The sequence below is a fragment of the Lotus japonicus genome, chromosome 1, assembly GCF_012489685.1.
Source record: "Lotus japonicus ecotype B-129 chromosome 1, LjGifu_v1.2".
NCBI lineage: Eukaryota > Viridiplantae > Streptophyta > Magnoliopsida > Fabales > Fabaceae > Lotus > Lotus japonicus.
The window spans coordinates 105,756,015-105,771,362 of NC_080041.1; the positions used below are offsets into that span (position 1 = coordinate 105,756,015).

General features: G+C 39.4%; 1 protein-coding gene across 1 annotated transcript; it reads left to right on the forward strand.

Moving 5' to 3' along the window:
* Nucleotides 1-12,757: 12,757 nt before the first annotated feature.
* On the forward strand, nucleotides 12,758-14,455 carry LOC130717193 (probable xyloglucan galactosyltransferase GT12). The gene has a single exon (XM_057567332.1). The coding sequence runs from the start codon at nucleotides 12,878-12,880 to the stop codon at nucleotides 14,453-14,455; it is 1,578 nt and encodes a 525-aa protein (XP_057423315.1). The 5' UTR covers nucleotides 12,758-12,877.
* Nucleotides 14,456-15,348: the final 893 nt, after the last annotated feature.

Sequence of the window (15,348 nt, forward strand, 5' to 3'; positions counted from 1 at the left end):
AAAAGTCTGCGGAGTCCTTGGCCTTGGCGAAATCTGACATGGAGGCGGTGATGCAGGCTACGTCCGAGGAGATCAAGAAAGCGACCGAAACTCATGCCGAGGCCCTCGCCACGAAAGATGCCGAGATTGCTTCCCAACTAGCAAAGATCAAAAGTCTAGAGGACGAGCTGGCGACGGAGAAGGCCAAAGCCATTGAGGCGAGGGAACAAGCCGCTGACATCGCCCTTGACAACCGCGAGCGCGGTTTCTACCTCGCCAAAGATCAGGCCCAACATTTGTACCCGAACTTTGACTTTAGCGCCATGGGAGTAATGAAAGAGATAACCGCCGCAGGACTGGTTGGTCCCGACGATCCTCCCCTGATTGACCAAAACCTCTGGACAGCGACTGAAGAAGAAGAGGAAGAAGAAGAACAGGAGAAAGAAAATAATGAATAATGTAATTTTTAACATTACTTTTATCTTTTACTGTCACCTTGTAGTGCATTTTTCCGCCATTCGTCTATGTTTAAGCAACCCTTCGCCATAGCTTTTTATATCGCCGTTGGACATTTTGTAAGTCATATTGGAATGCTTTCGCCGTACACTACTCGCCTTCCCTCCTATTCATTCGCCGACCTTATATCTTGCGCTATTTTTCACGCGTCATATGATTGAATTACGCCTAACGATTTCGTGCGTTAATTTTAACTAGGACTTGTTGCTTGGTATTCCACCACCAAGACTTTAGACGTTTTTTCCCTAATAGGAAGAAACGGCCTCCATTCTCGAGGACTTCGCCCGGGGCTTTGCCCGCTCGGGGCTTACAATGCTTGGATCCCAATGGCCATTTGGGGGTCCCAAGACTTTTGCCTAGTTAACGGCGCTCGTCGTATTCTGGCGAGACTTACCCAGCACATCGTTTACGGGACCGGCGATCACGTCAGACTTTCCGGAGGGTGATTCCCAGGCGTCAAAGGCCATTTGTGGAATCGCCACAACCTTCAGGGTTCCAGCAAGCCCCTTTGGGGATCAAGCTTGTCCCACTTAGTGATCGCCGTAATTCTTTATGTCGATCGGCAATTCCGATCGTCAGGGAATCCCTGGAATTTTTTGGACACGAATTTCGTGAATTTTCGTCTTATTTTATTGATTTGTCGTTGCAGTACATTGGACAATTTGAGAACACTTCAGAAAATATTAAAGATATCTGGCTCCGGCGATTCCGACTTGTTCACTTTCTCGCCTGCAATCAACTATAAAAGTAGCGCAAGCTCAAACCATTGAACGATCGAGGTAACCGCCTCCCATCAAGCTCTTCTAAGTGATAGGCCCCATTACCAAGAACTTTAACAATGCGGTAGGGCCCTTCCCAGTTGGGAGTAAGCTTGTTCCCCGGGGCTCCCGATCGCCACTTGAGGACCAGGTCGCCAACCTGCATATCTCGGACGCGAACCCTGCTGTTGAACTTTGCCGCCACGCGCTGCTTCATCGCTGTTTCCCGAATGTGCGCCTCGTCGCGCGTTTCCGACAAAAGGTCCAGCTCCACCGCCATGTTGGCCTGATTTTCCTCTTCAAAACCTGGTCGAGTCCGCCATGTAAAGTTGTCAATCTCCACCGGCAACATGGCATCTACCCCGTAGGTCATTCTAAAGGGGGTTTCCCTTGTAGTAGATTGCTCGGTGGTGTTGTACGACCACAGCACCGCCGGAAGTTCATCCAACCAAGCTCCCTTAGCCTCCGCGAGCCGTCGTCTTAGTCCTCGTAGGATTACCCTGTTTGCAGATTCCACCTGCCCGTTCGTCTGCGGATGCTCAACAGAGGCGAACCTCATCTGTATGCCCATTTCCTTGCAGAACTCCCTTGTTTGACTGCTTGAAAACTGGGTCCCATTGTCAGATACGATCGCCCTTGGGATCCCGAACCTGCAAACAATACGCTTCCAGTAGAAATTAACTATCTTTGCAGAAGTAATCTTGGCCAAGGGTTCAGCCTCAATCCACTTAGTGAAGTAGTCCACCGCCACCAATATAAACTTCATTTGTGCCCTGGCGGTCGGGAAAGGTCCAACTAGGTCCACACCCCACATGGCGAAAGGCCACGGGGCGCTCATCGTTACCAACTCTTTTGGCGGTGCCTTAGACAAATCCGCGAACACTTGACACTCCTTGCACTGCTTCACGAAGTCCATACAATCTTTCCTGAGGGTGGGCCAGTAAAAACCCGCCCTCAACACTTTGCAAGCCAAAGACCTTCCCCCGATGTGGCTCGCGCACACTCCTTCATGTACTTCAGACATTATCGCTTCGTACTTCTCTGGCGATACACATTTCAACAATGGCGTCGAGAAACCACGGCGATACAAGTGTCCGTCAATGAGAGTATAGTGACTCGCCTCCCGCTGCTGCTCCTTCGTGCATTGCTCCACTTCTGCCGGGTCCCCCGCCAAGATAGATATTATGGGATCCATCCATGTTCTCCCTCTGTTTACGCAGGACATGAGCTCGCCTTCGATGCTTGGGTACGCCAGCGTTTCCTGAATCACACTTTTGTTATTGCCGGGCTTCCGCGTGCTCGCCAGTTTGGCTAGCGCGTCCGCCCGCTGATTTTCTGCCCGAGGAACGTACTCCACCACGACCTTTTGAAAGAGTGTCATCAAATACCGTACCCGCTCAAGGTACTTGATCAGATTAGGATCTTTGACCTGGAAAGTTCCCTTCACTTGATTCTCCACCAATTGTGAGTTCGTTCTTATCAACAAACTCCTGATCTTCACTTCCCGCGCCAACTTCAATCCGGCGATGAGAGCTTCATATTCTGCTTGGTTGTTCGTTGCTTTGAACTCGAATTTCAGGGATTGCTCCAACACTAGTTCCCCCGGCCCTTCTAACGTTACTCCCGCGCCGCTGCCACTACTATTGGAGGATCCATCCACGAAGAGAGTCCACTGAGTGTCCACTCTTTCAAACCGATCTGGAGTCAACTCGACCACAAAGTCAGCTAGTGACTGCGCACCAACCGTGCCCCGCTTATCGTATTGCAAACCATACTCTGACAATTCAACCGACCAGGCGACCAATCTACCTGATAAATCCGGTTTTTGTAATACTTGCCTCAAGGGCAAATCCGTCCGCACCTTCATGGGAAAACTCTGAAAATAAGGTCTCAACCGCCGGGCGGTGATGAGGACCGCCAGCGCCGCCTTCTCAATTTTCTGATATCTGACCTCCGCGCCCTGGAGTGTGTGACTAACAAAATAAACAATTCGATGCTCGCCATCTATCTCCTGCAACATCACAGAACTCAGAGCACTATCGCTCACAGCAAAATACAAATGCAGCGGGTGTCCCTGTATTGGTTTCGACAAGATCGGCGGTGACGATAGGAGTTCCTTGAGGCGAACGAAAGCTTCCTCACACTCCGCCGTCCACTCGAATGCGACATTCTTGCGAAGACACTTGAAAAAAGGAAAAGATCTGTCACCAGACTTGGGAAGAAACCGAGATAAAGCTGCTATTCGCCCCGTCAAACGTTGGACTTCTTTCACATTGGAAGGGCTTTTCATCTGCTGAATCGCCTTGCATTTTTCTGGGTTTATCTCGATTCCTCTGGATGTGATCATGAATCCCAAAAACTTACCCCCCTGAACACCAAAAGAGCATTTCTCCGGATTGAGGCGCATACTGTGCTTCCTTATTTCGCCAAATGCTTCCTCCAGATCTTGATGATGGTCTAAACCTCGTACTGATTTAACAATCATGTCATCGACGTAAACCTCCATGTTTCTTCCCACCTGCCCAGCAAAAACCCTATCCATCAATCTTTGGTAGGTAGCCCCAGCGTTCTTTAGTCCAAACGGCATGGTGCGATAGCAATAATTGACTCTGGCAGTCATAAAAGCCGTTTTGTCCTCGTCTGCCGGGTGCATGCGGATTTGATGATAGCCAGAATAAGCATCCATCAAGCTAAGCAGTTCGTTGCCCGAGGCACCATCAACAAGGCTATCGATGCTGGGAAGGGGATACGAATCTTTTGGACATGCCTTGTTTAAGTCTGTGTAATCTACACACATCCGCCATTTCCCGTTCGCCTTCTTTACCATTACGACGTTCGCCAACCACGTCGGATACTTCACTTCCCTGATGAACTCTGCCGCCAACAACTTGTCGACCTCCTGTTGCACCGCCTTCCCTTTGTCGCCACCCAAGCGCCTCCTAAGTTGTGAAACTGGCTTGACACTTGGATTCAATGCTAACCGATGGCATATGAAGTTTGGATCAATCCCAGGCATGTCTTTGCAGCTCCAAGCAAACAAGTCTAAGTTCTCCCCAAGCAGTTTTGTCAGGCGCGTCTCCTGCTCTTCCGTCAGTCTGGTCCCAATCTTCAAAGTGCGATCGCCAAACTTTAGCGCCTTCGTTTCCTCAATTGGCGTGGGCCTATTTACTCGCCTCTCGCCCCGGGGATCAAGATTTTCATCCGAAGCTTCGATTTCATAACATCTATGACCAACCAACGCACTCTTCTTGCCGTACAAGTTAAGGCAATTATTGTAACACTCCCTCGCCATCTTCTGGTCCACCTTCAGCTTTCCCACCTTTCCACTGCTTAGCGGATACTTGACCGCCAAGTGGGCTGTCGAAATTACAGCACAAAGGCGATTCAATGTATTTCGCCCAATGATGACATTGTAGGATGCTACCACCTGGAGAACCAGATACCTTACCTTCAAAACCCTAGCACACTCGTCTTCCCCAAATATTGTGTCTAGATCAATGTATCCCCGCACCATTACTTGCTCCCCCGCGAAACCTACCAAGGTTCCCGCGTATGGAGTTAGATCATTGTCAGTTAGTCCCAACTTGTCAAATGCATCACCATAGATAATATCAGCCGAACTACCCTGATCCAGGAGTACCCTTCTAACGTTGAAACTGTTCATCCTTAACTGCACCACAATCGGGTCGTCCTTATGAGGCTTTATCCCCTCAAAGTCCGCCATCGAGATTGTTATGTCAGGGTGTACGAATCCAAAAGCGACCTCATGAACGGAATTAACGGCACGAACATGGCGCTTACGCGCCGCGTGAGTGTCGCCACCGCCGCCAAATCCCCCGGCGATGGTGTTGATGGTTCCGACGGGCGGTCCAGAGTGTTGAGCGAACGTGTCATCAGCCCCTTTTGTGGCGATAGCCGCTGATTCTTGCTTTTTCTTGCCCTTAGTGTCCGCTCGCTCCTCCTCCCGCTTGTGCGCTTTGTTTTGATCGCCACCATTGCGCCACTGGCCTTGACGATTTCCTTGATATCCCGCCCGAATCAACTTATCAATCTCCCGCTGCAAAGTCCAACAGTCATCCGTATCATGCCCGGCGGACCGGTGGAACTCGCACCACTTCTTGGGATTGGCGTCCCGTGGCTGATACTTTGGGGCCTCCGGCTCATCCACTAGATTGGCGTCGCTTGCCCCTCGGAGCATATCCGATACATCTGTGTTCATCACCATATCAGTTTCCTCCCGCTGGCGATGAGACTTAGATTGCCAAGGCCGACGTTGTTCATAATCATCGCGCCGTGGATACAACTGTTCCTTGGTCGGTTTGAATACCGACTTCCCCTTACCTGGCCTCTGCTGTTTTCCGTCCCCCTTATCCTCGCCGCTCCTATCTTTTTTCACGCGCTTGGGCGACGTGTCGCCCTTTTCCAACTTCGCGCGCTTTCTTTTGAAAGCGTCGTCCTCCTCGTCCAGAATATAAGTGCTGGCGCGAGCACGCATCTCTCCCATCGAGCGCGCCGGCTTACGTGTCAATTTGCTGTTCAACCCTCCCGGCAGCAAACCGTTTTTAAATGCTAAAGCACAAGCTCGAGGCTCCTCGTCTTCTACCTTTACCGACGCCGCGCTATACCTTGCCATGTACTCTTTCAGTGACTCCCCTTCCTGCTGGCGAATATTGTATAGGTCATTGATCGTCACCGGCTGATTCTTATTTGCCGAGAATTGCACTAGAAACTTGGATGAGAAGTCTCTGAAATTTGAAATCGATCCACGCGGCAAAGTTGTGAACCACGCCATCGCCGTCGATTTGAACGTCGATGGAAACATCCTGCACTTCACCGCATCTGACGCCGCAATTATCACCATCTTCGTATTAAAATACAGAAGATGATCTTTCGGATCGGAATCTCCGCTGTAAGAATCCAGAACTAACGTTTTCATGTTATCCGGAATCGCCACATTCTCAACATCTTCCGAGAACGGACGGAACTCAGCCACGGAATCTGCTTCTCTGCTTCCATCATCTCGCTGCTCGCGACGGTAGAAATCTAACTGAGCCTGTAGATGCTCATTCCGCTGCTGGATGTTGCCAATACTGCGCATCAAATGGCGCCATTGCTCCTGTGTCACCGCCGGCTGTTGTTCCGGAGCAGGTGAATTCTCTGGTGAGCGCTCCAGAGATCCTACCTGTGAAGGCGATGGAGGAGGTGGTGGTGATGGAAGAGGAGAAGGCGACTGTACTCCTGTCGTTCGTACCGGAGAATCCAGGTCCACACGATGAGGCCGCCGAGGCGGCGAAATCCGCTGTCGCATTGGTGAATGATGCTGCCTCCTGCGTCGAGTCTCCATCCAAACCAGAAACGATGCAAACTCGATCGGAGAACCAACACTAGTCACAGAATCAAAATCGGAAAACCAGAGAATTGCCTAATCACAATCAGAGGTAACTTCATGCACCATCAATCCACGTGAATGGGAGTAGAAAGTTTACGGTCCCCACAGACGGCGCCAAATGTTCTAGGAATGAACATTGAAGAGAGGCATAGTACCTAGAGGTAGAGGGATTGTGCCAAGAGAGAGTGAGAATGAGAAAGAGTGCTGAATTTCAAGTGTTATTTCATCAAATGAGCCAAAAGTCCTTTACAATTGATAACTACCTCCTATTTATAGAGCTTGGGTACTACCTATTGGGCCAATTGGGCCTCCAAGATCAGGGCCCATCTGAAGGCCAGGGCCCCGCCTCAAGGGCAGGATATACGCTGGGCGTTGCCCCTCTAGGGGCTCGCCCAGTCCAGATTTAATGTTTAAACCCCTAGCTTTTGCACCCAAAAGAACCCTACCTTTAATTGTTAAAGATTAATATTAATATTAGTTAAATTTTAAATTAATATTAAATAATTTACCATGACTTGGAGTTCAATAATTAATATTAATTTTGATTTATTGTGTAATTAATTTAACTAAACACTAAATAAAAAAATCGTAAGTCATATTAACCTATGGAATACTATCTCATATTAACCATTTATTTTGATGAGTAATTTTCGCATTCTCATAAAGTTTAATGTTAAAACATCCACCTTTATTTTTAAATAAATATTAGTTATTATATTCTAGAAATCTAAACTAAAGAATCATGTCTTAAGGAATTTTATAACTAATAACTTTTTTTTAATTTCAAAAGATTAAGAATCCTATAATGGTATTTGTATTGTTACAAAAATAATTATTTAGAAACTTTATAAAAAAATTAAGAATTCTGAAAATTCGTCATGTTACAATAGAAAATGCTAAATTTGTATTAGGGTGTATTTTTCTTGTTTTCCGATAAAGGAAAAAAAGTTTATTTTTTCTTCAAACATCAAATTAATTTAACCACTTTATTCATATAATTAACCACAAACTAATACCATTTAACCAACTGGCCACTTACAAAAAATGATATAATTTACCGTTACCCTCTCAGTATTGATAAAATCTGTCTTTCAATTTATCAAAAAAATATCTCTTCAATAATAAAGTTGTATCTTTGTCAATTCACCATGAATAACTCAATTAATATTGAATATGTTTGATACATTGTAATGGTGCATAGACAAACTTAGAAAGCTCAAACTTTCTGATGCATTAACATGATGTTTATAGCATACTATTTTTGTCCTGCTTCTCAGAATCATCATTTTCTTCTTCCTCTTCTTTCTCTCCCCCGTTCTTTGTCTTCTTCAATGGGAGTTGTACCACCTGGCTTAGGCCTTTCCCTTTCCCACTCTTGTCAATATATGCATTCAATAATAAATCAGCTTGTGTATTGAATGGCCACAAATAGAGAAGAAAAATAGTTAGACTTATAAGAGAGTTAGTGAAAAGTTAGTACTTGTAATTATTGTAGTGGAAAGGGTTAGTGGAAAGTTTTTATTGGCATTGATATCAAATTTAATGTTTAAACGGTTAACTTTTATTTTTTAGGATTAATGTCTTGTATAAATCCGAACTAACTAATCATGCCCTATGGAATTCCTAAATGATATTAATAACTAATATGTAACCACTAAATTCTTCAATATCCACAATAAGCACATATAAATGAAAGAGAAGATGTCACATTTGGCCTTATAAGAGTGCTCTTCCAAAATGAGGACATTGAAACTTGTAAATGTATGAGTGGCAATTCTTGGCCTTAAAAAATTAAAAAGAATATCTTTCTAATAGAAAGTAGAAGAGAGGTTTAGTAAATAATTAGGAGAGAATCAATTGAGATAACAGTATGAGGAGAGAATAAAATAAATTATAGTATTTGGGAACTTCTTAAGCTAGGGGATATTCATAAGGTGTCACTTTTGAAACCATGCACTCATATGAGGAATAAAATAAAGAAGATAACAACCTAATGTGAACAAAAAAAATGAATTGAGGAATAAAGAATGTATCTCACTGGAGTGGAAGAGGAGAAATGAGAATAAAGAAAACAACAACCTAATGTGAAAAACAAATTGTAGAAAAATTAAAAGTCTGTACTCTGAAGTCAAAACGCAAAAAGAAAGGAAAAAAAAGGAAAGGTTCTTACCACAGTTGGAGAGAACGATCTTGCTCTTTGTGGATTTCTTCCCTTTCGCTTTGTTTTCCACAAAACAAATGGTAGAAAAAATTAGAAGAAGGGTTCTTACCACAGTTGGAGAGAACGATCTTGCCCTTCACCGTTTGTAGATCTTTAAGCTGCAGATCTTTCCTATTATGAAAATGTTTAGCTTGCCCGAAGATGGCAGCAAGTTGAATTTGTATTGTTCTATATCTATCAAAAAGTGCAAGAAGGTAAAATTGCAGAAAGTAGATAAAAGCTCCGTTTAGAAAAGCTTATTTGATTTTATTTAGAAGAGGTTATGTAAACAAATATCAACCTCCAACTCTGAATTAAAGAAATTAAAATATTAAGGAGTTGTACTCTTATGCATAAAGAAATTAAAAATTGAGGAGGTTCTCTTTGTCTTTTGTGATCTCTTTTTGGAAAAAGCAGAACCTCAAAGAGTTCTGAAACTTTGATCTTATGACATCCAAAATCATGTGAATATAGAGGACAATCAAATTAGTTCGAGGAAAATGTACTCAATTAACTCATGAAAAAAAATCAAATAATCTGAGACAACATGTGGTTAATTAATTTCCATTAACAAAGAGCTTGAACTTTTCAGGATTTATGGTTCTGAAATCTTCAAGCGGGTTTTGTGTGAAAGCTCCATCTCCCATGATTTTATGGCGTTTTGCACAGTCTCCTCTAATGAACCTTTTGGCCATTCCTTCAAAATAAATAAATAAAAATAGAAACTCATGAATCATGAGCAACCATAGATCAAATATAGAGAAGAGAGAAAATAAATAAAAGTGGATTGATGTGGGACTATGGTATATACTGCACCTTGGTAGCAGCAAGTTGAATTTAGTATTGTTCTATGTCTATCAAAAAAGATCAAGGAACGTAAAATTGCAGAAAGTAGGTAAAAGCTCTGTTTAGAAGAGTTTTATGTAAATAGCTAATAGCCACATTAGCCAAAAGCAAAGGATTTCATTGAGCATTTTGGTCTCTGTTAAAAGAACAATCCAAGAAGAAAAACATTGATTAATTTTACTATTAAATTCCAGTTGTACTGAATAAAAACCGAGGAAACCAAAAGAAGAGAAGCAAACCTGAAACATTGCAGAAAACTTTAGACAATAAAGATTAAATCTTTCAAATCTTCACCAGGCCATCATCCTCTGTTACCCAATAAAATAATAATTTATAAATTCAAGCATGAAAGTTTAAAGGAAAGAAATACAAATTTATTAGATAACTTTCAAATCATGATTTCTTTACACATGTGTCTTACTTTACTTGTTCCTCTCATAACAATCTAATCTATCATCTTCTCCACTCGCACAGTTTGAACCTGAAATTAACAAAAACCAAATTATGATATTCTAAATTAGAAGCTCAAACGTTGATAGACACACTCACTTTTTAAAAAATTGGCAAAAGACAAAGAAATGATATAATAGAAGGAAAAAGCAAAAAGTACAATGAAAAGTCATTCACCATTTGAGAGTTTGATCAAGCTTGAAACGCCTATGACCGAATCTACTATAAACCAAATAAAAAGCAAAGATAAAGGTAAGAAAACTGGCAAAAAAAGTATGGAGCAAAGGGCTATTTATACATGTAGTTTAAGCTTTGAAGAAGATGAAAGGTTTAAAAAAACTGAAGAATATTGAAGGTTTCTTCAAAGGTTTTTAGAACCCCATATGAATGAATGCATTGATTTTTACAATTAAGTTTAGTGAATGCATTTGAGAATGTAGAAAGACAATGAGATTGCTATGAAATGGACGGTTGAGATTCAATCCAAGTGAAATAAAATGCATCTTTACCAAAATATCCATGGTCAAGCTTCATAGTCTTTGAAATTATTTGTTGATTGACAGATTTACCCCCAAGACTGCAAGAACTCACCCTTTATATAGTTTATAGATAGATAGATAGATAGATAGATTCTTGTGGATTTATTGTTTGAGGCATCTTAGAGTGTGAGTACTCTTTTTTCTTTACTAGGTTTTTTCCCACTGGATTTTTTTAGTAAGGTTTTAACGAAGCTCACTTCACTTGGGTGTCTTCTAAGGGGTTCAGTTTATTGTGCATTGTCCTAATCCATGAAAGGTTTGTTCTCTTGGTTTAGTATCTTTCACCAACAAGATTTGTTTTGTTTAAAAAAAAAATTATTCATTATCTTAATTACTAATTGTAACTTTTTTCAGTTTTTATATTTATAAATAAAAACATTGTTATTATTTAAATTATAATTAGGGGAAGGGTAGCTCACCAATTGAGCTAAGGGAATGAAGGAATTTGCAGGGTGAAGGGTCAGGGTTCGAATCCTGGCGAATGAACTAATTTACTAACAATTAACAACTAACATTGACCTATAAAAAAATTTAAATTATAATTATTAATCACAACTTGAGAAAAAAATTAATCATAATAATTATTATAATAATTAAAAGTAAAATTTACTCCCCATAAAAAAAATAAAGTAAAATTTACTCACATCATAAATAACAATATTAATAGTTACTAATTGACTCACATTATTACTTTCAAAAAAATAATTGACTCACATTATTAACCTTTATATTATTTATTATATTAATTATTAATTGTAAAAAATTTCATTTTCTTATATTTAAAATTTAATACAATACTATTTAAATTTTAATTATTAATCACAACTTTAGGAAAAAATTAAATAATAATTAATAATATGTAAAATTGACTTGACTTTTACATTAATAACGATATTAATTAGTAGCTAATAATACTTTGTATTTATAAATTTGTAAAACTTTTCAAATTCTAATATGTTAAGATTAATAGTATCTAATTATTTTCTTGAACGAATTATTTAATTATTAATCAGTTGAGAATTTTTTTAAACATAATGAATGAAAATAATAATTTTTTATATATAACAAATTTATTAAGTATTTAAAGTTAGAATACCGTCAATCAACAAAAAAGATATAATACCAAAAAAAGTATTAGGGTTTAATATATCTAATGACTATATATATATATATATATTTCATTTGAGTTTTGTTATTGCATTAATAATAAGATTAATTATTTGGGTGCTAGTAACAATGATAAATTTTTTTTGTTTGAACTATAGGTTGATAGTTTGATTTTTATAAGTGGCATGTGAGACATTTGATTTTCACCACATAGAGTCGAAATTGTGAAAATAACTTACCGCACCATAAAATAGAGCTCTAATATTATTTATTAAAATGTCTCAACACAATTATTTTATATTCTATTATATTTTATAATTTAAAAAAATTAATATTTCTTTATTAAAAATATCATGATTTTTTGTATAATGTTAAAAAATGTTGTAAATAAACTCGTGAACTCATATTATATCTAGTATTACCTTTGTTTCTTGTTAACTGTCAACTTTGAATTTTTTTTTTTGTTCTTAGATATTTGTTCACTTATCATTTCAAAGGAGCATTAAATGTTTTTTTTTCCTAATAGTGTCATCGTAGAAGCAATAAATGAGGAAAGATAAAACACATTATAGATGGTCCATAAAAAAACGCATTATAGAGGGTAAAATAGGAAAACAAATAATACTTTTTTGAAAATTAAAAAAATTAATCACATTTTTTAATATGTGTGTTTCTTATCTTCCTGTACAGTTAAATAAGAATGAAAGTAATATATTTTTATTTTGACCATGTATGGAATGAATTGGCAACGTTGTTGTTTTCATTCCTCCATTAATTCTTATTAAGTTCTTCCTTATTTCAATAAAAAAATGGTTCTTCCTTTTGACCAAAAAGGAAACTTCATTAATAGTTTTAAAATCACAATATCTTCCCTCTTCTCTTTCCATATTATTTCTTTGATGCCTTCTTGAAGCATCAAGCCAACTTTTCCTTCTACAATCACTCAAACACTCTTCTCAATTCTCATATCATCCTGAGTGACACACATACTCACGGTGACGGTACTAGACATTGCGGTGGATACCCTGGTCTAGAAAAAAAAGAGAAACACAACACACTCCTCTATTGAATCTCAAAAGGCCAAACAGAGAAGATGGTCAAGCCTCCATTGAAGAATTCAAAATGCTCTGATCAACTCCGGTTAGTGTTTCTCACAGTCTTTGTTTTTTATGTGTCATTGCTTCTCTTGGAAAATTATTTCTCTGTGACTGGTCACCATGGTGTCACCTTCTCCATTTTCAACATGCAAAATGATGCAACAAGGAAAGTTGTTGTCTACACCAATCAAAACAATGTAACAAGTGAGGCCTTGGATAAACCAAATTGCATCACAGAAAATTTCACAGAGAATAACAATGTTGAAGAACTTGTTAAAGAGTCCCCCACAAGAAATTTGGATCCATGTTCAGGAAAATACATCTATGTTCATGATCTTCCTAAGAGGTTCAATGAGGATTTGCTGAAGAATTGTCACACTCTCTCGAAGTGGACTAATATGTGCCCCTATGTGTCAAACTTAGGCCTAGGCCCTAAGGTTATTATTGACAAATCAAAAAGAAGAGTGCTTTCCGAGAAAAGTTGGTATGCAACTAATCAGTTTACACTTGAAATCATTTTTCACAACACAATGAAGCATTACAAGTGTTTAACCAATGATTCTTCACTGGCTTCTGCTGTATATGTACCTTACTATGCTGGTCTTGATGTGGGTCAATACCTTTGGGGATTCAATGTTTCAGTGAGAGATTCTTCACCAAAAGAGCTTGTAAAGTGGCTGGGAAAACAACCTCAATGGAAAAAATTGTGGGGTAGAGATCATTTCTTTGTTGGAGGGAGGATTGGTAATGATTTCAGAAGAAAAACAGAAGAGTATGATGATTGGGGCTCGAAACTAATGTTCTTACCAGAAGCCAAAAACATGTCAATTTTGCCAATTGAATCTGGTGGTCCATATGGAAATGATTTTCCAATTCCATATCCTACTTACTTTCATCCTTCAAAGGATGTTGAGATTTTCCAGTGGCAGGAGAAAATGAGAAAAGTGAAACGGCCTTATTTGTTTACATTTGCTGGTGCTCCAAGGCCTAATTCAACAACCTCCATCAGAAATGAGTTAATCAAACAATGCCAATCTTCTAGGAGTTGCAAATTTCATTATTGTTATGGTCATAAAGATAATCGCAATCACTGTGATGATCCTGTGCAAGTAATGAAGGTGTTTCAGAGTTCAGTTTTCTGTTTACAGCCTCCAGGGGATTCATACACTAGGAGATCAATTTTTGACTCAATTTTGGCTGGTTGTGTTCCTGTTTTCTTTCATCCAGAGTCAGCATATAACCAATATTTGTGGCATTTTCCGAGAAATGGTTCTAGCTACTCAATATACATACCAGAAAGTGATGTTAAGAAAGTGGTGCTCAATGAAACATTGTCCAGAGTTCCAGCAAGTGAAGTTTTGGCAATGAAAGAGGAGGTTATAAGGCTTATTCCAAGGATAATATATAGCAATCCAAGGTCTAGATTAGAGGCTTTTGAAGATGCATTTGACATTGCAGTTAAGGGAATTCTTGGGAGAATAGAAGCAATAAGAAGGGAGGTTAATACAAATGTTGAAATTTTTTCTGGGCTTGGTTTTGTGAATATGAACAATACAAGTTCTTCAAGTGCTTAAGGAAGACAAGAGAGTTTCTTTTCTTCTCAAGTTCATGTAAGATCATGTATTAAATCAACAAGATTCAGAGATTGTTGTATTTACAGGCACTGCTTTAAGTCGCATTTTAGTACTTGTTGGAAAGTCTTGCATGAGATGTTAATTGCATTTTCATTTGTATCTGATCTTGAGACTAGACATGTCCTCTGTATTTTTACCTTACAATGTCAAAATATTAGTTTTAGGATGACATTCGTTAAACAACTTAATTAAACACTTATCTCATAAGCGCTTATTTATATGCTAATTTGATAAGTTTATTAAAATAAACTCAAAATAGGCTGCTATAGGTAAGTATAAACACTTATCTATAAGAAATTTCAACAACATATAATATAAAAACAAGCTCAAAGGCCCGTTATAATTTTTTTTTTGATTGAGAGCAAAGTATCTAGCGTCAATAGCAACGACTAATTCTCTCGTCGTGAGTTTTCGCACAAAGCGGTCAACAACTGATCATGAAATGTGCTTCATTTTTACGGGCGATGATCAAACCCTGACCTCATGATTAAGAGACGAGGTGAGAAACCACCATGCCACACCTGCTATAAGATAAGTTTAAATTAACTAAACTAAATAGGTTTTTGACATTGAGTATGTCCCTTTTGCCATCACATTTTGTTGCAGGCGATTTTTGTTACATTTTGGTCCTTTTGTAGCATGTGATCTTGTCACTGTTTACAACAGGAGATTGAGTACTTTTTAAGACATTCTCAATGACAACATCTGTAACTGCAACTATTGTGGACATCCAACGTGACCCTAAAGTATGCAAAACCTTATTTACTTGCACTTCAAGGTCATACCATATCTAATACGTCACATTTAACAACCAACATTCTCTTATATTAAAA